This window comes from Glycine soja, chromosome 6 (genome assembly GCF_004193775.1).
Source record: "Glycine soja cultivar W05 chromosome 6, ASM419377v2, whole genome shotgun sequence".
Taxonomy (NCBI): Eukaryota; Viridiplantae; Streptophyta; class Magnoliopsida; order Fabales; family Fabaceae; genus Glycine; species Glycine soja.
The window spans coordinates 15,101,312-15,129,106 of record NC_041007.1 but is presented as its reverse complement, the minus strand read 5'-3'; the positions used below and the strand labels follow the sequence as shown (position 1 = coordinate 15,129,106).

Below are 27,795 nucleotides of genomic sequence, written 5' to 3'. Positions count from 1 at the left end.
ATTTTTTATAACTTAAAAAATGTTTTTTGATATTAAAAAAAAATTGATGGATTGTTTGGTAAGATTGATTGAATGGATTTCGTATGAGTTTTTATTATAAAACACCTATCAAACATTCTAACTCAAATTTTTGGGATTATGTTGGACTTTTTTTTTCCTATTGGTTATTATATTTTCTTTTCTCCTATCACACAAATTCTTTTATCTTTTCAATATCCAACACAAAAATGAGATTTGCTCAGATCAAGGAGGTACTGGGCCAAAAAATAATATTCTTTAAAATGTGTGTCATATATATTTCTCTTATTTTTTTGGAACAAAAAAATGTTAAATATACATCTCTTCTATGCACTTTTTTGTTTGTTTTTTAAATTAAATTAAATTAATGTTTGTCATATTTTTCTTATACTAACTATGCTCATCACTTGTTCAATATAATTTATCATGATGATCATTCTTAATTTTGTCCTCCCCATAATTAGTGACCCTTCTCCAAATTTTTCACCCTCATCACTTCTCTAGTATATGTTTATCATTGCACCTCATTTAAACATGTCATTGAATTTATCATGAAATAATTATAGTAATTAAAAAAAATAAAAACCAAATGTATAATTCTAAATCTATTGTTCAAATCCAAAAACAATAATGAGAAAATGTTATTACAACAAATGTTAGTATAAAAAGATCTAAAGTTAGAATCAAAACATTAAAAAATTATATTAGTTTTACTTTTTTATCCAAACATCATTATTTCATATTACTTTTTTACTCTTGTAATTTTGAATGTATTTAAAAGTTGCAAAGTCTTTTCAAATCCTTTAAATTCTTATCACATAAATTTATTTAAAAACAAACTATTATAAAAGTCTTCTAAAAAAATCTGATAAGTCATAAAGTTCTTATATAATTTTTAAAATTCACAAGACTTTTTTATGTTAAAATAGTCTTTTAAAATCCTAGTCTAATACACCACTAACATTATAAATTTTGTTACATTAGTATATGATTATAAATGATCATAAATTAATTATTTTAAAAATTATATTAAGGGTAAATAATCACTTTTGTCCCTCAATGTGTAATTTACTGATAAATGAGTCCCTGAAAGATGAAAATATAAAATTTAGTCCCTGAAAGTGTAAAAAATGTGAGTATTCGACCGTTAACTTCCATCTATCACCGTTGATAAAATAGCCTACGTGGCACAGAGAGACAAATTTGTCATTGAAATGATTGTCAACATGACCATCTCTAATTGACAACATAGAGACACATTTTTCATAATGTTTTTTTTTTTTACTTTTCATCTTCTCACTTCGCTGACAAAATGCATTTCTAAAAGATGAAAATGTAAAATTTAGTCTCCGAAAGTATAAAAAGTACGACAAATACATCCGAACGTTAATAATAGATTGTGACTAATTATTATAATTTTGAAAAATTTATAATGACTGCGACAAAATTTCAGGAGAGCTATATCACACTGGTCAATGCCTGTTTTTGTTATATAATTTTTATGCTCCATTAAATGTCGAGGCATGCATAAAATATTTAATGTAAGTGAATTTTTATTGCCTTAGCGAATTCTTCTTACTTTTCTTCAACTACAAAAAAATCAATCCATTGGTTGTTAACTATTGAATAAATGCTATCAACATAGAAAAAAAAAGAATTTTTTTTACTATAAAACGATAAGAAAATAATTGTTTCTGTTTAATCAAACACTATTTATTTAATTTTTTTTATAAATTTTTCCTAATAAAATACGAATGTCTATTAGTATATGCAATGACATCAAATTACAAATTATAATAAAAGTTTGTTAATTTTTAATTTTTTAAAATCATACACAATTATTTTTTATTGACTGATTATTTAAAAAATCACAACCTTAAAAAAATCATTCCAAAGAAGGTGAATGTTTTTTACAAATTAAAAGTATAATTACAATTACAATTTTCTCTAAAAATTAGACCTAATTTAACTATAATGCTTTACAATAAACATTTTTTTACTTGAACCTTTCATCAAACATGAAAGTGTAAAAAAATTATTTATAATTTATAAAATGAGTATTCTCTTTTTTTCTAGACTCAATTTAATTTACGAGTTTGTTAAAAAAAATTTGTCACAATCATTATAATTTTTTTCAAATTATAATAAGTAGTCACAATCTACTATTAACGTTTGAATATATTTGTTGCACTTTTTACACTTTTGGAGACGCATTTGTCAGTGGAGTAGGAAGATGAAAAGTCAAAAAAATATTATATGACAAATATGCCCCTATATTGACAATTAGAAATGATCACGTTGACAATCATTTTAGTGACAAATTTATCCTTCTGTGTTATGTATGCTATTTTATTAACAGTGATAGATACCCTTATATTAAACATAATTTCCTTAAATTAATGATGTATGACTCTAAAATTCTTTATTGATATATTTTTAAATATATATCTACTTTAGGCTTTGGTTTAGTTATTTAATTTTTAGTATAATGATCATACATCCTAATGCTTGAGAAAATGTAACCAGTCGAACATTCTTAATACCTACACTAATTATGTGTTTGGTTCTGCATTTTATTTATCTGGAGTCACGTCAGATTTAACGCTATTAAGAGTAATTTTCAGGGTTTTTTTTTTCAATTAGATCTGAAAAACAATCCATGCGCATCTTAAGGATGCTAAATCTGCAAACATGCTATAAGTATATCAGTCAATTAATTTACAACAATCAAGTGCGGTGTGAACTTTCATCACATCCTTAAATTTTTTTAGGATAAAAATCCAAATTCATCATAAAAACTATAATTTACTGATATATGAGTCTTTAGAAGGTAAAGAATACTATTTTTTATCCCTATACTTTGATCCTAAAGTCTAATGTATATTAGTCTTGTACTTTGATCTGTAAAGTCTAACATATCTGCCAAGTTGATTTCACATTAATTTTGCATGTTTTCTACCACCAAACCAAATACATCATAAATTATTTACGGATAGAAAAATACTACATTCTAAATAATTTAACACAGTATCTCTTCCTTTCTGTCTTATTGCCAAGAGTCACTTAAAATTCTTATTAAATATGGAATATAAGAGGTTAATTTGGCTCAAGATGAGTCCTCGATCAAATGAGAAAACGTTCACAACCCTCATTCTTCAAATAATGTGTTCCTCTCGTGCAAAAGTTATCACCCACCGCCAACATCGTATACTTTAGTAAGGAAAGTGATTAGAATCGATCCCACGGCAATACTTATCCCATATTACCAGCTACTGCTACCAAAATCTTTCCCATTCCCTCTCAAAACCGTTTGGTACCGCTGTCACAGACACAGACAAAAACCACACGACAACCAAATTTTAAGGAAACTTCGACCTCGTAATAACAACAACCAAACAAGTAACGATATGAATCATGAATTCTGAGGAAACCATCTTCGATAAGTAATGACTAATAACTAACTAGTTTCCATTTGCAAGCATACCTCGTGTCATTTCCCTCCAACGTCCACGTATTCCTCTGACACGTGACTTCCCCCTCTTCATTCCACCGAATAAAACAAAACAAAAAAAAAAGAAGAAGAAAGAAAAAAACCCTTCTTTTCCTTAAAATTAACATGCCACCCTACTTTTAATTTGCTTTATGCGTTATTATGAGTTGTAAAGAGCTAGTTTTATTATTAAGCTATGTTGAGGCTTTACGTGTGTGTATTGGAAACCAAGGACCTACCCGTGAAGGATACCTACGTGACGCTAAGGCTCGGAAAGTTGAAGTGCAAGACAAGGATACTGAGGAACACGTGGAACCCCGTTTGGAACGAGGAGTTTGGTTTCAAGGTGCATGGTGCTGAAGACGTGCTTGTTGTCTCTGTTGTTGTTAATCATGATAATAATAATAAGTGCAGATCAGTGACCAATGGTTCTGTAGTGGAGTTTGTGGGTGAGGTACGGATTCCGGTTGGTTCGGTTGCTTTTGAGGATAAGCAAACGTTGCTGCCCACGTGGTTCTCTCTTGAAAGCCCCAAGAGTGGGAGGTTTTTCAATAAATATTGTGGTTTGTTTCCCTTATCACTATGTTAATTACTTGCATACATACACTAACACTGCTTAGGTATATATTCTCTTGTATTTGTTTCAGCAAACTTTGGCACTTCTTATGTCATTTGGCTTTTATTAATATATTTCTTTTGCCTATTAAAAAAAACTAACACTGTTCTATTACCTTCTTTTCAGTTTCATCAATTATGTTTCTGGGTTACTTCTATTGGTACTATAAGAAAATTAATTATTATGAAAAAATGGAAATTGTGAGGTGCATAAGTTAGTTGTATGTTTCATCTATGTACGAGAGGAGACCTAGACGTTATGTGATATTTCCTGCACTTGGTTTCTGATGACAACTATTTTACATTTTTTGAGGCTAAAATGTTTTATTTGTATTAATTCTTTGAGAAATGGCAAGAATACACTTTCAATATACTTCGACTGGAATTTATTAAAATTATAAAATTTTGTAGGTCTAAACATCTTATATAATGAGCTTCATTCATGATTTCGTAGTTTACAATAAATTTTAATCCATAACAATGAGTGTGTTAGAGACTGTGTTGTTGACACTTCTCTGGATGTTTTTTCTAGTAACAGTTGCATCGTGCAGAAACTTCACTATAGGGGTTAACTGGTAGATAGCATTAGAGTGCATTTTAACATTTAATGATGCGGTTCCTATAGCATATAAATTTATGTATCTGGAGGGTAATACTTGCTAAGGAATTCAATTGGAAAAGTGATAATAAAATGAGTCCACAGGACAAAATCTTGAAATAATGTTGCATTTTGTGTTCTAATCATTTCTACTTGTTTATCTTATATATACACAGTTTTGTTTCTCACAGGTTAAACCACTCTTTCATTTGTTTTGTAAATTTGAAACTGTTGTCCAACATATAGAACTGATTTTTAGTTCAATGTGTTGTATGATCAGGGAAAATTCTCCTTACTGTGTCTCTTCATGGTAAAGGCCGCTCTTTTATGAATCATAAGCATTCTCCAAATTCAACTATTGCAGTTGAGAACTCAAGAGACTTGGAAGGTCTGCACTTTTTATGTCAGTCACATTGTGATAAAATGGGTGTAGGCAAACAATTGTTGAAGGATATTGCTAATGGTCTGCATAGGATTTTCAAAAAGAAAGAGGGAAACTCAAATTTTGGGGATTCTTCAGAACTATCCTCTTCATTATCTGATTATGAAGATAGTGTACACGAAAATACGTTTCCTTGTAGCTTTGAAGAATCCATTGCACTGATGGAATCAAGAGATGACAACAAACCAGAAATGCCTGAAAATTTGCCCGTCGGTATTCTAGTAGATCAGATTTATTTAGTCTCTCCGAATGACCTTAATGTGTTTCTTTTTGCACCCAATTCACAGTTTAGTAAAGATATGGCTGAACTGCAGGGAACAACAAATGTGCAAGAGGGGCCTTGGACATGGAAAAATGGAGACACATCATGTTTAACACGAGTTGTTACCTATATGAAAGCGGCTACAAAATTGATTAAGGCAGTTAATGCCATTGAGGAGCAAACCTACATTAGAGTGAGTAGAAAGGAATTTGCTATACTGGTTAGTGTAAGCACACCTGAGGTCCCATATGGGAATTCCTTTAGGATTGAATTACTTTACAAGATAATGCCAGGGGAGGTATCTTCTGGAGAGGAATCCTCCCATCTAGTTGTGTCTTGGGGAATTGTCTTCCTCCAAAGCACAATGATGAAAGGCATGATAGAAGGTGGGGCAAGACAAGGATTGAAGGAGAGTTTTAGCCAGTTCTCGGACCAACTTGCACGGAATTTTAAGGTGCTAGATAAGGCAGATTTACCAGACAAGGAACATTTGTTGGCAACTTTGCAAACAGAAGACCAGTGGTATTGGTGGCAGACAATTACATACTTTTGGAATTTCACTGTGGCTTCCACCATTTTCATGTTTTTATATGTGTTGGTGCATATTTTAAGGTGTGGTCCAAATCTGCTTCAGGGCTTGGAATTTAGTGGGCTTGAATTGCCAGATAGTTTTGGAGAGCTCATTACAAGTGGAATTTTAATCATCCAGTTGCAGCGTGTTTATAATATGGTGTCTCACTTTGTGCAAGCTAGATTTCAAATGGGTAAGTAAGCATATCATTTGAACATACTATTATGCTTGTTATCACATTCAAGTGACTTCATCTGAGGATTCACTTTTTGCATCCTTTTCCTCTAATAGGAACTGACCATGGCCTCAAAGCTCATGGCGATGGATGGGTTCTTACTGTGGCTTTAATTGAGGGGGTTGACCTAGCCTCCTTGGAGTCAGAGGGATTGTCAGATCCCTATGTAGTTTTCACTTGTAATGGACAAACAAGGTCAAGCTCTGTGAAGCTTCAAACTTCTGATCCTCAATGGAATGGTTTGGCCTTCTAACTTCTAACTTGTTAATTGTTAATCTTATCTGCAATAACTTTGCTTTGATATGAAATTATTATGAATATATCTTTACTACTATTTTCTATTGGTATTTATACTAATATGCAGAGATATTAGAGTTTGATGCTATGGAAGAACCACCATCAGTTCTACATGTGGAAGTTTTTGATTTTGATGGTCCATTTGACCAGGATGTTTCACTTGGACATGCTGAGATCAATTTTCTAAGACACACATCAACTGAGTTGGCAGACATGTGGGTCATGCTAGAAGGAAAGCTTGCCCAATCTTCTCAGTCAAAGTTGCACTTGAGAATTTTCTTGGATAACAATAATGGAGTTGAAACAATTAAGGAATATTTGGAGAAGATGGAAAAGGAAGTCGGCAAAAAAGTAAGCATTTGGAAACTGACATGCTTTGGTAATTGGTATTATGCAGTTCAACCAATTTTATTAATTTATTGATTTTCTGTTTGTCATAGAACATTTAGAACTATTTATTATATATGACTGAATAGCTGAATGGCAGTTGAATCTTAGATCACCTCAAAGGAATTCTACATTCCAGAAATTGTTTGCCTTGCCTCCGGAAGAATTTCTCATCAAAGATTTCACTTGTTACCTCAAGAGAAAAATGCCTTTGCAGGTACTACATGTGGTTGACAACTTGACATATTTAAACACATTTTTTGATAATATTGCTTGACTATATAAGACATCAAAGTGGAGAATTGTTTGAAAAATATGCAATGTTGAATTAATATATAATAATTTACCTGGTGATTTTTAAGTGATAGACTGCCTAATTTAAATAAAGGATGCCTTCCTGTTGTAGGGTCGGCTGTTTCTTTCAGCAAGGATTCTGGGGTTTCATGCCAATTTGTTCGGACACAAAACCAAGTTTTTCTTCCTTTGGGAAGATATTGAAGAGATACAAGTGCTTCCTCCATCATTGGCAACATTAGGGAGCCCTACATTGGTCATAGTTCTGCGAAGAGGCCGAGGTCTCGACGCAAGGCATGGTGCAAAGACTCAAGATGAAGAAGGGAGACTTAGATTTCATTTTCAATCTTTTGTTTCATTTAGTGCTGCCTCCAGGTATGAATCAGGAAAACTTATATTCCTAATCTTATAAATTGATTCTATTTTTCACATTCAGCTAACATCATATTTTTGTTTCCATAAAAGAGCAATAAAGGCCTTGTGGAGAACAAGAATACTGAACCCCTATCAGAAAGAACAAATTTCAGAAGAGCATGAAGATCAAGAAAGATTTGTAATCCCGGAAGACTCTGCATCTATCTTAGAGGATGAAGAAAAAATGTCCAGAATTTTCTCTGCAGAACTGCCAATCAAGGTAAGCAATCAACTACTAGTACTAGAATATAACTAAAGATAGAATTAGCCTGTTTGAAATTCTTTATGTGTAGTATTAAGTTTGTCTGGCTTTAATGTGTGATGTGTTACTCTTTATCAGATGAAATCAGTGATGGGAATTTTTGATGGAGGAAACCTGGAGCATAAAATTATGCAGAGAACAGGATGTACGAACTATGAAACAACATCATGGGAACAAGTAAAGCATGATGTCTTCGAGAGGCGTGTTTCTTACCAATTCAATCGACACGTGTCAGCTTTTGGTGGTGAAGTCACTTGCACACAACAAAAGTTTCCAAATGCAAACACTGGAGGTTGGACTGTGATTGAAGTTATGGATCTTCACGGTGTCCCATTTGCTGATCACTTCCATGTAAGCTAAAGTGGAAAGTCAATTTTACGTTTTTTGTGACAAGTTAATTTAGTTCATCTTGTTCTACTGAAGGAAATCTGATTCTGATCTTCTGTGTCTGCAGATTCATTTTAGGTATGAAATAGAGAAATCCTCTCTTGGTGACTGTGCTTGCAAGTGTGATGCTTACATTGGTATTATGTGGCTTAAGAGCTCGAAGTTTCAGCAGAGGATCAACAGGAACATAACTGCCAAGTTTAACCTTCGATTGAAGGAAATATTTGAACTGGTTCAGAAAGAGATTTTATTAATGTCTCAGAACTCTCATGGATAAGGATATGTTAGGCAGATAGAATAAACTATATCACGCCATAGAAGTGTTTGGAGATCTCTAAGTTTATGACTCGTTTAGTCTGTGGATTTAACGGCGGGCAAACATGTAGCAAATTAAGAAATCATTAAGGATCATCATGATCTCCAAAATTCCCAAGAGGTAGTTAATCCTCTAATATATCATTCACCAAAAAAATAATCATGATCTCCAAAAATCTTCTATAACTGAATTTTATTAACCCTTTTCTTGTAAATTGAAACATTTAATTAAGCTAAGTCAACTGAAAAATTTAGTTAAGCCAAGTCAATGGATCTACGTGGTGGTATTAATTGGATCGTGTAGTAAGTTCTTTATTTTTTTGAGAGAAATATAGTAAGTTCTTATAGCTTCTGGTTATAGCACAAATGTTGATCTATATCTATAACAATACCAAAGAATTTTGTCAAAAAACACACAAAGAAAATAACCCATTCTTCTACTCTTCCAAAATTTGCCTACTATTTGGGACTTGGTCAAAGTAAAGAGGGAATGTCAGCATTGGAACACCAGGAAAAACAGCTTCTAGAGTTGAATTCCACCCACAATGGCTCCAAAACCCGCCCACAGAAGGATGTGACAAAACCTTCAATTGGTCACACCAAGGCACACCACTAAACCCCTATCCCCACATTTCTCTTTTAACCATGAAGCTTCTCCACGAACCACCCACAAGTAACAAACACCACTCGTGTTCAAAGCTGTAACAATTTCATTCATTTGGGCACATGACACAGAAAGGAAACTACCGAGAGAAATGTATAATGCAGACATGACTGGTTGAGAATCTAGCCAATTTAAGTAATCAACGTTGTAACCAGTTTCCAACTCTTGAACAATGTTAACTAAATGGGTGACTCATGGAGTTTAGAGGTCTAAATATCTTTTATTTACTCATAAAATAAGAAAAACTTTTGAATTTTTTTAACCGTTAACTATTAAATTTCTGTTTTTGTTATGATATTAGTGAAGAGTTTTTACTCATTAATATTTATGGTATCAATAAAAAAATTTACAGTTACTTATAATATTTTAATTAAAATTTATTTTTAAATATAATTTTACAATAAATTTTTTTTGAGGTATATTAGTAGTAAAAAAAAATTCAGGACCTTTTTTTGGAGGGCCTAAGGTTAACTATAAGACAATCTGCTTTTGGCACTACTGAAATGCATTCCAACTCAAACTGCAAAAACCTCAAGTCGTTTTCGCAAAGCACTGTTCGAAGATCAACTAATTGTGCTGCAGAAATTCCTGGTATATGCTCTTCATAATCATCTACACCATTGAAAGCCACAAATTCAAACACCAACAAAAAAACCTATATTTATAATAATTCACTATAAATCATCTGCTTCACTTCGACTACCTTTGAAAAGTTTATTTTAAACATTTACAATTTATAATTTTTATAACCAAATTTCATATAATTTTAGAGAATTAAAAAAAATTATATAACCCATTGTTGAAAATTCTACATTGATTAATAATATGACTAGAATAGTATATACAAGTTTAGAACAATTCTGAGTTGTTTTTTGGGTCAAATTAGGTTTAAACACAAAATCTAAGATGACACAGAATTAGATTTTATCTTAGAGTGAAGCTTCAAGCTGTGCTGACATTTTACTCTTCTACACTCTTATCATAGAGCTCTGATTCATGGCTGTGTTCTTTCTCCATCTTTTTTGTCCCCACTTAAATAAATAAATTAATTCCAATTTCCTTTTTCTCTTTAACAATATAATAATTTTCTTAAAATATATTTTTTGTTTACATAAATATGAAAATATTTGAATTTGTATCTATAAAAATTTTCATATATTTTTCGTCCTAATAAAATTAAAATAATTAAAATGTATATTTTTTAGGCTAGGAGTAAGGTTTTATCATTCCCAAACCATCATTGTAGGTTAGAACTTACTTGAACCCTGGAAAAAAAATTGACATTTTAATTTTGTAAGAAAAAACATACTAAAAAAATTACAAAAATAAATTCCACATATTTATATATTTATAAGAAAAAAACATATTTTGACCTAATTATTAATTTTATAATAAAAAAATCTACCACTATAATAGTAATTATTATGTAGGAAAATTATTTCCATGAGACCTGTATAGTAATTTAATTTTTTGGATAGGCTATTGCAAGTATTAAATCTGCTTATGTTCTTCGTCACATGCCTCATGCACTTTAAGAATCAATTTTTTCAGAGTAATTGTCATCCCGTGGACATGAAGACATTATTAGTTCAGTATTTGTAGTATATGATCAACTAAGAGTCAGCTAACCTTAGTGGTTGTGCTGGTTGTGTCCGTTAACCCATCATACACACTACTCATCCACACCTATAAATACCACCATAATAATACCCTCATGTACGTAAGTAGGTTTATTTCCTAAAACTAGTCATTACTCTACCAAATTAATTAACCTGAGTGTTAGAGTATTTATAAATGACGATTCTACTCTTTTCTCCAGAGATGTTGGCCGAGTACAGCCTCATCTCCATCACCCTTCTAGCAACCTAAAGCTGCAGTTAGAGCTCAACAAGTAACTAGTCTTTGTTTTAGGTGATTCGTTCACATTAAGCAGCTTGGGATTTCATATACCACCTATATATACATATATATGTATGTATTTAATCCTTTTATTACTTACACTATAATTGATTCAATTCAAGAAGTAGCAGTCATGCAATTTATATTTAAATATATATACCACTAGAAATTTCAGAGAGATTAAGGAGGGCAGAAGACAGGCCCATTGCTTCTTATTCACTTCCTTTTGTTGGACTTATCCTCTAAGTACTTAGTCATTGGGCCCCATAGCGATAAACAAGCAGATAGTCAACAAAATAAATTCTTTTTGTGTGCTTTTACATTCCTTTTTATTAATTTATATATATCTAATAATTACTTAATTAAAATAATATTAATATATTTTTAAAATATTTTTTATAAATATATATATTTCAATATTTTTTTTATCTATTTTTTTATTATTAAAATAATTTTATGTCAATCAAACTAATTTAATATGTTTTTATTTATTTTTATAGATACATTCTTTCATTGGACAAGATGACTTATTTTAAATGGAATCAAACCATTTTAAATTTTATCAATTTTTTTAACTTTGACAAAACTTTAAATAAAAATAAATAAAAACTGTTAAGCAGATTTTATTTTATTTTTTATTTTGAACTTTAACTTTTAAGTAAAAAATAATGGATGAAATGTAATGTTAGTTAATTTTTACAATGGATTTTATCTGTTGTATCAAAAAAATATACGTTTTTAAAACTTGTAAGAACAACTTTTATTGGCTGCTTTGCTAAATTAGTTAATGTGAATAGTTATTAGTTCAGCTTCATTATATGCAATCAAACACAAATTCATTTAGAGTAATTAAATTTTCAAAATTGTGATAAAAAGTATGGGCAAATTTTTTAGCACTTAACATTTTTTTTTTCTGAGAACAAATTTTCTTATTGTTTATGATGAATTTTATGAAATATTTCTGAAATTATTCTTAAATTTCTGGTGAACGCTTCTGTTGTTTATATTAAATATATAGACAATAAGATTTTACCGTTGTTATAAAAATAACAAAAATATGGGTAAGAGGGTTGCCTATTAGATTTCGACAATAGTTTTTAATCATTATCATTATATATTAAAAACACAAAATTTCTATTATTCATCCAACATTTTCAGTAATGATTGTCTATTTTTTTTTTAAAAATTTGTTATTTATCCTCTGTTTTAGAAACAATTTTAGAATGATATATAGACCAGAACAAATAATGTTCATACTTTATAACCGGTGATAAGAAAATTGCCAACTGTTAAAAAATTGTTGCACATGCTCATTTTAAGAACGATTTTACAATAGTTTACAATGAAAAAAATCCACACCATCAAACTATTGTTTATTATATGTTTTGGAAATGGTTTCTCAATGCTGACAAGAAAATTATTGTTCAAAGGTGAGCCATCTCAATTCACTAATGTGAATACTGCACAAATCTACTGGTGAGGGTGGTAGTAGATCACTAGTACGTAGTTGAACTTGCACAGTTATGCGGTTACTGATGAGTGATGACAACTTATTGACTTAACCTAGACTACTGTGCTGAGTTCTAGTTTAATTTTGTTGTTGAGTATCCCTTTTCTGGGACATAAATTACTGATTCAACAGCACCCTCCAGTAGAAATGGTCTTCTTCATCCATTTAAAGAGCTGCAATCACCCTAAGGCCACGTAAATAGTACTTTTTTTTAAGGAAGGTAAATATTACTATATATGGTCTTTTTTATAAGAAAAATGTTTTAGTGAATTGATCATTTTTATACGAAACAATTTTAGAAGAAAAAATGCACTAAAACTTGGTTCTTATATAAATGATCGGACAAAATATTGTACCAGTAATAGGTATATATGTTCTATAAGGGCATTCTTTGTGACAGTTGAGGTGTTTATCTAGATTCTAGCAACATGCAATTGTTTTAAATTCAAAGTATAAAATACCTTATTTTATTTTGATATTTTGAAATAGCTTTCAGGGCCTCAGGGGTGTGTTAATGACATTAATAATTATTGCTTCTCTTTCTGCAGGAAAAGGAAATTATGACCATGGACCACTGAAGCTTCTGTTTCAACGAAATGGGTAACAGGACTGATTATATCAAAGTGAATAAACTGTTGTTTTGTAATTTGAAGCCACACAATACTTCAAAAGGGTAAATGAATAAAGATTTATCACCCCTTTTGAATCACTTTCATCGTCCCTTTTTGACCTTACATATTTGCTTTGACTTTTACGTACGCTGCAGCCTGTTAACAGTTGCTACTTTTAAGCATGCATGGCTATGGCCAACTAAATCAATTCATTTCAGATATCATTGGAATGAATGGCACGATTATGTCACCATTTACTGTATTTACAAGGATATGGCAAATGCAAAACAATGGCACTGTGTGGCCAAAGGGAACTCGTTTGGATGGGAAAAAACAGGTTTAGTGACTCTTAGTTGAAAGGTTCAACATTTATGACTTTTTATGTAGATTTTGTTTTGCATGTTACAGAATAATGGTATGCTAGGCTTTTGAAATTGAGTACTTTTTTCTATTAAACATATCAGGTTCCCGAGGATAGTGTACAGGTAGACATGGAAATTGACATTGCAGTTGACCTTAGAGAATCTACTGCCTAAGCTAGTCAACAGATTGCATTATGAAGGATGGGTAAAAAAAATTGGCCAACATATGTTTGGGTACTTACCCAGGTAAATTTTGGTGTTGCAGCCTTGCAGGTATTTCTTTTTATCTTTGGACAATTTTGGTACTGTTTTCATTGATTCAATAATATTCTTGCTCACTTGCATCATCATGCCATTGGCTCTAAATGGCCTTAGATATTAGATATCAATGTTCAAGGCTTTAAGCTACTGTGTACGTATGATGTCTATCTTGGAATAACCCGTTTAGTTATTGTGTATGATATTAATGTTCAAGCCACTAAGACCCATTAATAATAATATAAACTATTTTACTCATTTAAATTAAGAAAGAAAAAAACTGATCCCAACCACTCCAGATCCAAGAAATATCGTTTTTGTAGGCGACGAACATCAATTTATCACAAGTCAGTTCATGGAACTACGTTGTACCAAAGAGAGTCAAGAAGAAAGTGAACCAATTCAACAAGATAAGTTGTGGAATCGACACCTTTTGTGTCTTGGAGGACAAATCCTGCTAAGTTTCAATGTTTTATCCAATACCTATTTGGCTTCATCTGCATGATGAAATCCGTATGTAAAACTGCTCCAAATCAGTCAGCTCATAGTGCCCCGACCATCGCCTTCACGAGAATTGCTGATAAATTGTTTCAACTTATTTAAATATCTCAAATTATATGAGTTTAATGAATATATATTGATAATATAAAATAAATTTTTAATTATAAATTATTGTTAATATAAGGGACAAAACTAAGAAAGAATGTTTGGGGGAGGAATTTTTTCACAAGATAAGTAAAATCAATAATAATTAATTTTTACTATTAATAATATTTTACAGTTTAGTCTAATGAAGAATAAAACATCGCATGAGAGTCAATAAATATAACTACAGTGTATTTTATGGTAAAAAAAAAACAATACACACAAACAGAAAAATATTCTTAGGACTTAAAGTTAAGTTAAGAAGGAGTAGACAGATAAATATAATTACTGACTTAAATGTAAATAACATCGAAACAATAATTTAGTAAGTCAAAGATAAAATAACATTAACTTTTTAGTCTAAATAGATCAATATTTGAGACTGAAATAATATTTAATTATTTTTGAATAACAAGTTAAATATAATATTTAAGTCCTAAGGAAATAGAAATAATAATTTAGTAAGTCAAGATAAAATAACATTAACTTTTTAATCTAAATACATCAATATTTGAGACTGAAATAATATTTAATTATTTTAAAATAGGAAGTTGAATATAATATTTAAGTCCTAAGAAAATATTGTGTGAACCATTTTTTCATATAGAAGTTTATTAAAATTAAAGCATCTAATTATATGTAAATTCAACTTTAAGCAAATGACTTTTAAATGAATTAGATTAGATTGTTGAAACGGTGACTTAAATGATAGCTAAAACATTAAATATTTTATTATAAAGTAGATTAAATTTAAGATAAGAAATAGTGTCTAAGAGTAAAAAAAAGAATTTGAGTTAATGGATTGGAATTAATCCATTTGGTCATATATAATAAATAAAACTGTGGTATAAAATGTTAACTGGACTATTAGATATACTATAATAACATAAAAGACAAGTCTCAATTAAGCTGATAAATATTATAAGGGACTGTAGGCACAATTTCTTTTTCTTAACGGTAAACATTAAGAGTCTTAAAATCGTAGTGGTGGCGGTTGCCCCTAAACATATACACCTGGTTCCTCTCCTGATTAGTATAATATAGTTATCATAAAAATTAATAAATTAAATATATTAAAGATGTTGAATTATAATTAGATAATAGTTTAAAATTATTTTATGTACATTTTTCCTGTATAAATTATTTTTCAAAATTTTGAAACTGAAATTAAGTGTTTCTGAACTCAAATAATTGGCTGAGTAAAATTGTGTTAACCTGTAATATCAAAGTAATTTTGTCTTTGTTAATTGTTTTAGAAATTATGAAGAGTGAAAAAAGAAAAATGGGATTTAAATAATTATCATTGATTGAAAAGCCATTATACACAACATACAAAAGGTACGCAGTCTATTAAAGAAAAGTATACAAAAGGTAGCAAAATACTCTTAATTTATAACCAAACTCACTCTAATTATAAAGTATTTTTCTAACTAAAAGTAAGAAATATTACAAGCATGCAAGAAATATTACATTGCTACAAATAAATCCGTCCCTGACCATTCCCCCACAGGACTGGAGTACGAAGAAAAAACCAAATCTAAGGCCAAAATGTCTGTGAAAAACAGTATGTATAAGTACGTATTAGTTTGATCTTTAGCAAAGAACTCGATCATTGCCAATGTTAGCTATAGAAAATCTTCAAACGTTTATCACTAAACACTAATGACTCTTCACACATTCCATATCGCTTAATTAGTAGAATAATCCTTATTTGCTAAAAAAAGAATAATTCTTATTTACTACTTACCCATATGTTCATGGAAGGATCCAGTGGTTGAATTGAACTAACCTAACCTTGCAGTGATGAAACTACTGTTCACCCAACAATGCACCAATTGTTAATTTGTTTAATCATAGTTGAAGATTGCTAAGAATCTGCCTCCGTTAATGCGTGATTTATGGGTCAACGCATATCATTGATTAATGGCGTTGTGGTTATTAGGTATAGAAAAATACTTATTAGATAATCATAAAAAAAGACTATGATATATTAACTTTTACCACAAGGGTCCAGTTTAGTTGAATAAGCAAGATGTATGACTCTTATACATCATTTTTCTATTGTTTTTAAGTCATGTCGTTAAAAAGTATATAAGCTAAAATGTAATTTTTGTTTTTTATTTTTTTTAAATGTGTGATTTTAGTTTTTTATATTTTTTAATTGAGATATTTTGTTTCCCAATTTTTAAGAAATTATGATTTTAGTTCTTTTAATCAATTTCAGACTTATTATTAACTATGCAGTTTTTTTTAATAAATTAAGCTTATTAGTAATTAAATAATTTTTTAAAAAATACTTTTTATGTGTATAATAAATAAATAATTATCTATCAATCTTTACAAAATACATAAATCAATATTTAAAATTGGTCACATTGATTAAAATTATTGTAAATTTTTTATAAATAGAAGATGAAATATCTCAATTGAAAAAGAAGAGACTAAAATGATGAACTTTTTAAAAGTAAAAAAATAAAATATCTTTATTAAAAATAAAAGACAAAATATATATATATTTTTAAAAACATGAAATTGGGGTTGACGTCATACATCCTTTATCTAATGTATTAACGTTGGTCTTCTAACCGGGTTGACGTCATACATCCTATCGGGGGAAAAAAGAGGAAAGTCATACATGAAATTGGGGTAATGATCGTTGACTTTATTCCACGTCTTAGTCAAACTTATTACTCACGTTGGACTTGGGTACGTTGATTTTTTTTTTCATATGTATTACAAATTTATGTGAGTGTTGAGTTTTAGAAGTTAGAATCTCATTAGAGTTAGGACAGATTTGGAAGTATGTTTGGATGGTAATATAGCCTCTTAACTGTTGGATTAATAAAAGAAAATTGGTCGAAGAAAAATAGAAATTAAAGAGGTGGAATGAAATATAATAAAATAAAAATGTTATTTACTGTTTAAATTATCATCCTATTATTTTAAAAATATTAATATTTCATTTTTATTACATTTATTCTCTTCTTTTATTATGATCGAGTATAAAATATTTTGACTTGAGTCCAAATCCTATGAAATAATTTTATTTATGCATAAATTCATTCTTTATATATATGTCAGTTGAAATACATCACATTTCAAAAACTCACGTCACACGCATGTTTTTCATTATTATATATTCATTCGTAGATGTATACATAATACTAATTTAATTAATTTAATAACTGACTACCTTATTCTTTATTAGATATATAGGAGTATTTATTAGTTGTTTTAATTACTTGATACCTTCATTCGGATATTAATGAAAGTGATGCCTAGTCTTTTTCCCAAGTAAACTATGAGATTGCCTTCCCAATTATTGGAAAGGCTTGAAAATGGGTTAATCGAAGGAGGCATATGGCAACTAGTTGCGGATAAAGAAAGAGTTTCACATAACTCCCCTGCCCACGTGAAATAATTAAACACCCATGGGTGTGAGACGATCAAAGTGGTGTTTAGGTTAACAATAAAATAAAATAAAAATAAGGATTAATTATATTTTTTCCTACATTTTTTTAATGAAAATAATATTTGAATTAGATAAAATTATTATGGATGATAAAATATTTTCTTCAAGAATTTAATACAATTGCATATTCAAAATTTAAATATGAAATCACTTGTTAAACTAAAACAATCCAACGTGAGTTAATCCATGTGTTTGATGATATGATTAATTATGTTTTTAATCTCTTTAAGTTAAAGGTATATTCTTTTAATCACTCGGGTCACTTTTTTGGTTTTAAATGGATTGTGTTGGATGTATTCGGTTTTAAATTTCTTAACTCTTTGTAACCTAAACCTAGCCGAACATAACATAATGCGAATTTTGAGGCCCGTAATGAATGGGCCAAATCCAGTCATATAAGTACCACTAGCATTCCTATACCTTATTTCATCCAGATGCCCTAAGCACCGCAACAACATGAAGTGAACCTATTGTCTCTTGATCAGGAAAGAATCGAAAACTTGATTGAACTTTCAATAACATCAATTTTCTGCATTGGAAACCTCTTCTTCTGCAACATTGAAGGTATTCATAACAACTCTTAGCAACAATATCTTCCATGGTTGACATACATCTTGTTTCTCCTTATGACCTCGATAGTCACCGGGAGGAAGTAACTTTATCCTCATCATCATTATAAAGACTATTATTCTAATTACCACAAAATCTTGACAATCAATCATAGCCATTTTTTTCTTTCTTATATCTTATCCTTAGCCTTTTTTCTACTTGTTTTTATAAATGCTCCAATTCTAGCTCATTAACACACCATTCAAGGATAATAACTATGTTTTTCTATTCATAGAAATTAAAAACAAAATCAGAAGATTTATAATAATTCACTTGCTGAACCAATTGAATTAGATTTTTTGATTATAATAATTAGTCTCCAGCTTCTCAGTCAAGCTCATTGGTGACCTTGAAATTGTCAATTAGAAAAATTTCCTCTCCATTTCCTGGCATTCTCCAGAGAAAGAGGCAGTTTTATGGGTTCCACCATTCGGTTCCTCGTCAACCAGGCTCACAATGAGTAGAAATTAACATCAACCTTTCCTTATGTTGATACATTATTATTACCAAATGTCAATGTATAAAATTTAACCAATCGGTGTTGACAGATAATATATGCATGATAGTGACATGATGATTTCAAAATAGAAATAATTTGATTTATTATGCTGAATATGGGATTTCTCCTCCCTTTTTCATATACTTAAATAAACTCAGGGAGAGAATCTAGATTTTCACCAATAGGAAGTGTAAGGGGAGGCAAAAGGCTTGTTTATGAAATTGCCAACTTACTCTTTTTCATTGAACTAGACCTCAGCGTTATTCAATTGTGATTTTTCACTTCAACATACTAATTTTCGCGATATGTTAAATTTTTTTTCCAATAGTATCTCACTTAAATATTTGAATGAATTCACAAATATATTTTAGTTTTTAATAAAAACAACTTTGTAAAAATGTTATTTTATTACAATACTTTGTAGTAATTAATATTTTTTTAGACATACATATTATCGTAAAATTGTAAAAGACAAATAACATGAAATAATACAAAAGTGCTTGTTTGAAGCATAGTGTAGCAAAACGGATTAACCTGCACCTGTACCCATCATCCCATTCCGTGACACACTATATTGCTCCATTATATTCTTTCGCAGGCAACGTTTGTTTCGAATTTTTTTTTTTTTAATTTTCAGATATAAAAAATATGTATTGAAAAAGAAATATTTTAAAGTGTAATTGTATTTTTATTTTTTATATAAATTGAAAATATTGATGTGTTAATTTTAATTTAAGTTTGCTTTAAAAATATTTTAAAAATTTTAACCAAATATATATATTTATCCTTGTTTTTATTTTATTTAAAAATAAAAATAAAAAACACTCAAATCAAACATATGATCTAAATACTTATCTCTCCCATGCAGAATAATATGTGCGGATTAATCACTCGTAATTGGAGAAAAATTGCCAAGCCTATTCTAAAAGGCAGTGCCTCTAACATAGCATGATTGTCAAGGTACAATAATTCTAACTCTGGGAACGGATCCTATAATGTAAAATTTTAATCTGATTCTCCTACAAAGAAAAATAAACACAAATAATGAACCCGATATATGTAGTATTGTGTAGGGACCCAAATTTTTTTCAAGCCACGTTTCTCTTTACTATTGACCATGATTGGGGAAAATAAAGTTCCATTTAACCTCTGTTCGTGTGGGTTAAGCTTATGTAGCGGGTCGTCCCATGTTGACATGGTCAGTTTTCCATGTGCTCTTGATTGGTTTATGGCTCCCACACTCTTTATTACATCACTCGTTTCTTCCTCGTCTCATTCTTTCTTTCTTTTTCTCCACAAATCAAAAGAGAAAATAACAATAATACTACTAATGAATAAGCTTCTTCTGACTATCTTCCCATTCTTTACTTTTTAATTAATGCATAATGCATAGTCTCAATCCTTTTCGTGGATCATGATTCTGTCTGCAGATCAAGGGTAACGTTCTGTGCCACACTGATTATAATAACCAATTAAATAAACCCAAAGCCATTAAACCTTTATCATCATCCACCCCTTTAAAAACAAATAAAAACAGCATTTAATTTCTAGCAGTTTCATTAGAATACAACTAGTAATAACCTAAAGGATTGATTTTATCTGTACAAAATTAGTCTCTAATTAATAGATAAAAAAATACTCATAATATCAGATAAAATAAAATAAAAATACAATTAGTAGTAGTAGAATTTTCATAAGTAGATGGAGAGAGAGTGATTTATAGTCTTTACTTGAGGGCTTGGGTGATTGGTTCATTCCATGTTCCCTTTCCGGGGATTCTTCTCTTTTCCCCATAAATTTTCAAAATATCTTTTTGGGCTTTGGGCTTTGCTTTCTTTTGTGGTCACTCTCTCTTTCTCTCTCTCTGAAGCATGTGGGTTCCATGCTTTTGCCTCTGGAGGAAATGTAAAACATCACCCTGCTGCTGAGTTTTTGTTTTTTGATCTCCGGGCCTGACTTTTTGAGATGTGGTTTCTGAGCCTCAGAACAACAACACACTGCAGCAGAGCATGTCTAGTTTAGTTCTCTGTTTCATGTCAGCATATCCATTCTTATTATTATTTCCTGTTTCTTTCAATGCTTCCCCCCTTCTTCTAGGGTTCTCTTCCACCTGATTCATTTCACTCTCGGCCAAGGTGGAAGCACTTCACTGGCTCATGTAGGATTTCGACTTGAGACCATTTCTTTTTTTTCTTTCTTTCTCATTACAGTAAAAAAAAAACAAAACAAAAAATAAATGGAATCTGGAGATATGTTCTACTCAGTTGATGAGTTCAGATTGGACCCCAAATGGCTGATTGATCCTAAGCATCTCTTTGTTGGGCCACAGATTGGAGAGGGAGCTCATGCCAAAGTCTATGAGGGAAAGTAAGTTCATTTCTTCAAACCCCATTTCCTATTTCCTCTCCACAAGGTTAAATTTTTTATCTTTACTTTTTGGCCAATTGCATATGTTTATGTGATTCATGCTGTCTACTTTGGGTGCCATTTGATTATTGATTTGTGATTATTATTGTGTGTGTGATTTACTAATGATCTGCAAAGCATCATACTTTATAGCTTAATGTGTTGATTGGGATAATGTTACATCTTAATTTGAGTTTGGTTGAACTTCAGCTTCATTTCCTTCAACAATCACTGATGGGCCTGAATTATGCTTTCTCTGATCCGAGTAATTGTTTTGCAATTTCTTTTTATGAGGATTGCAGTTTTGTCAATCAGCTTCTGATTCTTTTGCTGGGTTCGTTTCAGATACAAAAACCAAACTGTTGCTATTAAAATTGTACATAAAGGAGAAACTACAGAAGACATTGCCAAGAGAGAAGGGCGCTTCGCAAGGGAGGTGGCAATGTTGTCTAGAGTGCAACATAAGAATTTGGTGAAGGTGGGAATTTGGTTTAGGCCTTCCTTGATTCTTATACTTGTGTTTGTTGTATGTTGTTGAAGCAAAGATATGCATAATATACAAGGAATACTTGTTGTGTGCCAAGTTTTGAACAAGTGATAGTAAATATTGCCACTCTGTTTCCCAACAGTTTATTGGTGCGTGTAAGGAGCCAGTAATGGTGATAGTCACTGAGCTGTTATTAGGAGGAACATTGCGAAAGTATTTGTTTAGCATGCGCCCCAAATGCTTGGATAGACATGTTGCGATTGGTTTTGCGCTTGATATTGCTCGGGCAATGGAGTGCCTGCATTCTCATGGGATCATCCACCGTGATCTTAAACCTGGTAATAATTTGGTTTGCTTTCTTTCAAATGAAGAATCGAAAGTCAGATCCGGTAGATGTTGGCTTGTATGTATTGTAGTTTACACTAATCTGCATTCCCCTGAAAATGCATGAGTGGTATAGCAATAGTATTCTTTTTGACAATATTTCTATCTTTTTAAAAATCTGCTTTATGACTTCTCTTCAATACAAATTCCATACTCAAATGTGTTGTTTTTTTAATCTCTCTTTATTTTTCTTTTCTTCTTTTAAGTGTATATTTTCGGATCACTTAACCTCTTATTAACAGAAGTTAAGTGCAAAAGAATATCACATTGTGGTTTCAAATTACTATATTTCCAACATGGTTGTCACTCGTCACATGTGCTTGCATGCCTGCAATTTTGTGGAACTAGATATCACTATCAAATACTTGTGCATTTCTTCATACTGGTCCATGAGTCATTTTTATTGGAAGAAAAATTAACTCAGTCAGATAACTGGTTTGGAGTATTTCTCACAATCAGTTTTTAAGGTTGCTAAATATGTTCATTGTGAGAGATAGAATTTAGAGCTTTAAAGAGTAATATTGAAATGAATATTCTTAGGTTATTGTTTCATCTTACGGAACACTAAAGTAAACACGAAACAACTTTGAAGACTCATACTCGTAAATGTTTGTGTTTTATTGGCACCTAATTGATCAGTTGTTATTCACATATGCAATTAGATTTGGCATCTTCAAAGGGACTTAAGATTTAAAGTAAGTTAAAATTGTTTCAACAGTACAATATATGATGATGACTGTTAGGAATTACTATTTAATTTTGTTCTCATCATATAATGGCATGTCTATCTTACAAGCTCTATACTTATTTTCAATTCTTCCCCTTCCTCAACCTCTGTCATACGTGTTACTATTGAGTTTGTTTGTATTATCATAAAGTTTATACTTGATTACTTGAATGAACAAGCTTTTGATGATTCTTTGCTTCTGAACTCTCTCTCTCTCTCTCTTTTTGTGCGTGTATTATTGATTAATAATTAAAAACTTGATCCAAGTCCTCCTCTATAACATTGCTACATGACTAGCTCACTATTCGATTATAATATGCCTGAACATGTCCTTGAAAGGTAGTTGGACTAATGGATTGTTTTATTGACCTGGGGAAATATGACATCACTGCTTATATAGTTTTGTGGAAACACTTATGAATAAAAATAAGTATTTTTATTCATGTTCTGCTATGTGCTATCCATTGTTCAGTATATACGCATTTTTTATCAATTGTATAACTCGCCCAAGTGTAAAACATCAACATAATGTATATGAGGATCCTTTTATTTTCCTCTATACAGATAACTTGCTATTGACTGAAGACCAGAAAACAGTCAAGCTAGCGGATTTTGGTTTAGCAAGAGAAGAGTCATTAACTGAGATGATGACTGCTGAGACGGGAACTTACCGTTGGATGGCTCCAGAGGTATATTGATGAATAGATTCACTTTCTCTGTCTTCTCTCCATATTTTTGAGCATGTATGGACTGATTACAGTGACAAAAATTTCAGTTGTATAGTACTGTCACACTAAGGCAAGGGGAGAAGAAGCATTACAACCATAAAGTTGATGCTTATAGTTTTGCAATTGTGTTGTGGGAGCTCTTACACAACAAAGTTCCTTTTGAAGGCATGTCAAACCTTCAGGCAGCATATGCTGCAGCCTTTAAGGTAAAAAGATCATATGCCTATTACACCTTGTTATCTAATATTGTTTCTTAAGTCAATCTGTCTTAAACTATTACATATAGCTGATAACTTAAAGTGCTTCTTTTGGTTTTAGAATGTAAGGCCAAGTGCAGAAAATCTTCCTGAGGAGTTGGCTGTAATTCTTACTTCATGCTGGCAAGAGGATCCAAATGCCCGACCCAACTTCACCCAGATAATCCAAATGCTCCTAAATTATCTTTACACTGTCGCACCACCTGAACCCATGATTCCTTCAAGAATATTCAGTTCTGAGAACACTGTCTTGCCGCCAGAGTCCCCCGGTACTAGCTCCTTAATGGCGAAACGTGATGACACAGGTGATACACCAAGAGCAAAGGACGAAATCAAGCCTAATGGTTTTCTTTGCTGCTTTAGTCAGTGTTATTAACTCCCAAAATCAAGGGTGAGTTAAAAATGGCATAAAAAGATGTTAGATAGAATCTAGTCCAAAGTGATCCTTCTGACAACTTGGTAAATGTTCAGACTAATACCTTTGCAATTCCAGTAAAATTTAGTTTCTTTTTTCTTCAATCCCTTCTTGCGTGTTTTTTCATCCGACATACATGTATGCATAGGATATCAGTCTGCTGAAGCTGACTAATCATCCAGCATTGTTAAGATTTGCACCTTGAGTTGAGTTTCTTAATCATTGGATTATATCTTTAATTCGGATCATACCAACCCAAAGGGATATATATTGGAGACATGAAATTAGCAGTCTTTGTTGTTACATACATATTGCAACCAATGTCTCAAGTATGATGCCAAGGTAAGCAATGGCCGGACAAAATGATCAAAGTTTAAGTATTTTGGTAGCCATCGGTTCACGTGTTTGATGATTTCTATTTTCTCACATATATGATGATAACGAAGCCAAATGGGAACGCACCAATGTTCTTGTTCAATATAAGATACTGGGTTTACCAATAAGCATTGAAGGAACAAGACCCCTCTTGTAAGTTTGTTCTCAGTGATCTTTCCTCAATTGATTCTCTTTATTGACGAGGGAGCCACTTTTGTTTGCATGATATCTAAGGGAGTCGATTGTCACCACCAAAGAATTGTGAATTCTTATGTTATATGGCATTTTGGTGCAAATGTCAGGAGAGAAATTGTGACAAGAAATTGGTGAAAAGAAGGGTTGACAAAATGAATGGACAACAGACGAGTCTTTTATCGAGTAAGTATATATTAACAAATAACAAGAAACAAAGTGACTAAGAAGTTAAGAAAATTTGACATAATTTAGTTTGAGAAAACATGTTTATTTTGTTTCTATTTTCAAAAGTTGATATAAAAATAAATACACGGTTGGAATTTATTTTTCGTTAGTAATTTAAGCTCAATTTAATATAAGAGATTATTTATAAAAAAAAATAGTAAATTTTAAGGATTAATTGAAATGAAATTAAAATTTTAGTGTCCATGTGTAAAAAGAAGTATTCATTTGTAAAGGAAGTAAAGTTTAAGAATCAATTGAAATGAAACTAAGGCTTAAGGGATTGAATACTCTTCTCACTTAAATAAATTAGTCTCTCTTAATCCTTTTTCTTATGCTATTTTTTTTTTTGGTTTCATTTCAAAAATTTCCATCAAAGTTTGTACATATAAAAACAATATTAAGTTTAAGATTTGTAATATAATAATTATATATATATTTAATGTTTATCATACCCTCTATACTCATCATACAATATTAATGTATGAATAATTGGAAAGAAAGAAATGATAAAGAAGATATAGAACCGGAATTTTAAATTGAATTTGAGAACATGGAAGGGTGGAGGATGTGGACAGGAGTAGTGATTGAAAGATGCCAAAGGTGACACTGACTGAAGATGCTAATGGCAACAGTAACTAGAGGACAATAGAGATGATTGTGACTGGAACTGGAAGACACCAATAGCGGTGATCGAAGATAATTAGTGGTTGGATGATGATGCCAATGATAACGTTGATACAAGGATAGACCAAAGGCAGTACTGTAGAAGAAATTAGCAGCGACAACAGAGACAAAGGAGCACTAGCAGCAACACTGAACAAAAGGCATCAGCAATAACAGTGGTGGGAGGATGCATGATAACATTGTCAAAGGGAGTTAGATATCTCTCATTGTGATTTTGTGTATGAAAAAATATTTGTGAATTTCTTATATGAATTTTAATACTTTGAGGGATAATCATCAGCTTTCAGGAGGGAATTTAAATTTCTGAAGTTCATTTTTTAATTGCATAAAACTATTATTAATAATAATTTAAATCATTAGGGAGGAAAAGTTGCTTTTTAATTTATTTTCACATAATAAAATATAATCTTTATTTATAACTATAAAGGGAATAAGATGTTTTGGTATATATATATTTATATTCATTTTATTCCTATAACTATATTTATAAGTTAATATTTTATCTTTATAATTATCTTCATATATCACCCACTAACATCTATTATTATTTTCTTATTTAAAAAAAACAATTAGGTACGTAATGCCTAATTTTTCCTAGTTTTTTATAATGAGACTGTATCTTATTGTATTAATTTTATTGTTCGTTAATTGTTTGACAATGACATACTTTTTTTTCTTCTTACATCTAAGTTTTTAAAGTTATATTTTTAAATATTATCTCTAATATTAGAAATACTTATATAATACACGAGAAACTTAAGTACTAATTTACATTAATTTTTCCCCTCTATTTTCTAGTTAATTTCTACATACATTGATCCCTACTTGAGATATGTTTTCTTTGCAAATATAAGAAGAAAAAATATGCCATGCTAACCAGTAAAGTTAATTAATTATATTTAATTGCATCAATTTTAATTAAAAATATTTTTTTTTAATTTACTTTCATTGGAATTTGGTATCAAAAATAAAAAAATAGTCATTGAAACTAATATCTCAAATGAAAGATATTAGATATAATAATATTAAACGAGATAAAGTTGGTTTGAATTTTTTTATATTTGAGACCAATCATTTTTCTTATAGTATTTGAGATCAAAGGTGGTATATGACAAACAAGACAAAAAAAGCAACAAATATAATAAAAAAGAAAATATTAAAAATTAATTTTGAATTTTAATTGAGTAAATAAACTGTAATCCATGGAGTTTAAAGCCAATAATTAAATCAGTCCAAAAAAAATCTAATAATTAAATATAAGATAATTTAGTTATTTTTAACCATATAATGTAACTTATCATTTTAACATTAATATACAAATCAAACATGATAATTGTAATTAGAATCAACATTCCTCATTTTTTTTTTAAAAAGAATCATCATTCCTATTGTAACTCATTTTAATTAAATCAAATTTCATGTGCCAAACTATACGTGGATATATAATATGATGATGATTATAGTCTCTCTCTTTTTATATATATATATATATATATAACTATGATGATTACAGTCTTGAAATTGCTAAGTTAGGGAGGATATTTTATGTTTTTTTTTTTTTTTACAGCGGAGGATATTTTATGTTACTCTTCATGTTTTGACATATGAATTAAAATAGGAGTCTATGAAGATGTATATATAATAGATAGTTATATAATGCAAAATATTGCACCTTAAATATTGTTATAAGTAGTGTCTTAAACTTTGTCTGGAATTATAGATGTGAATTCAAGTTGATAAAATCCTTAACATGTAATGTTATCAATCTTGTGTGAATTATATTTTTGGTTGTGTGG

At 30.4% G+C, this 27,795-nt stretch overlaps 2 protein-coding genes across 3 annotated transcripts; both read left to right on the top strand.

Annotated features, from left to right (window-relative positions):
• The first annotated feature begins 3,661 nt into the window (after nt 1-3,661).
• Nucleotides 3,662-8,763, top strand: LOC114416411 (C2 and GRAM domain-containing protein At5g50170-like). Of its 2 annotated transcripts, XM_028381273.1 has the most exons (10): nt 3,662-4,071; nt 5,002-5,372; nt 5,478-6,189; nt 6,288-6,470; nt 6,596-6,879; nt 7,016-7,132; nt 7,322-7,584; nt 7,675-7,843; nt 7,964-8,236; nt 8,340-8,763. In XM_028381273.1, the coding sequence occupies exons 1-10, from the start codon at nt 3,705-3,707 to the stop codon at nt 8,547-8,549; spliced, it is 2,949 nt and encodes a 982-aa protein (XP_028237074.1). In that variant the 5' UTR covers nt 3,662-3,704; the 3' UTR covers nt 8,550-8,763. The 2 variants fall into 2 exon arrangements, with proteins under 2 accessions (XP_028237074.1, XP_028237073.1); XM_028381272.1 differs by having other exon boundaries at nt 5,002-6,189.
• A 12,107-nt stretch (nt 8,764-20,870) lies between these two features.
• Nucleotides 20,871-24,759, top strand: LOC114416410 (serine/threonine-protein kinase STY13-like). The gene is made up of 6 exons (XM_028381270.1): nt 20,871-21,483; nt 21,868-22,000; nt 22,152-22,347; nt 23,685-23,809; nt 23,896-24,054; nt 24,167-24,759. Exons 1-6 carry the CDS (start codon nt 21,353-21,355, stop codon nt 24,479-24,481), a joined length of 1,059 nt encoding a protein of 352 aa, XP_028237071.1. The 5' UTR covers nt 20,871-21,352; the 3' UTR covers nt 24,482-24,759.
• Nucleotides 24,760-27,795: the final 3,036 nt, after the last annotated feature.

Coding starts and splice junctions, on each gene's coding strand:
- LOC114416411 (XM_028381272.1), top strand. CDS start 3,705: ATGTTGAGGCTTTACGTGTGTGTATTGGAAACCAAGGACCTACCCGTG. Junction 4,072..5,001: donor GTTTTTCAATAAATATTGTG/GTTTGTTTCCCT, acceptor TTGTATGATCAG/GGAAAATTCTCCTTACTGTG. Junction 6,471..6,595: donor TTCTGATCCTCAATGGAATG/GTTTGGCCTTCT, acceptor ACTAATATGCAG/AGATATTAGAGTTTGATGCT.
- LOC114416410 (XM_028381270.1), top strand. CDS start 21,353: ATGGAATCTGGAGATATGTTCTACTCAGTTGATGAGTTCAGATTGGAC. Junction 23,810..23,895: donor ACCGTTGGATGGCTCCAGAG/GTATATTGATGA, acceptor CAAAAATTTCAG/TTGTATAGTACTGTCACACT. Junction 24,055..24,166: donor CATATGCTGCAGCCTTTAAG/GTAAAAAGATCA, acceptor TTTTGGTTTTAG/AATGTAAGGCCAAGTGCAGA.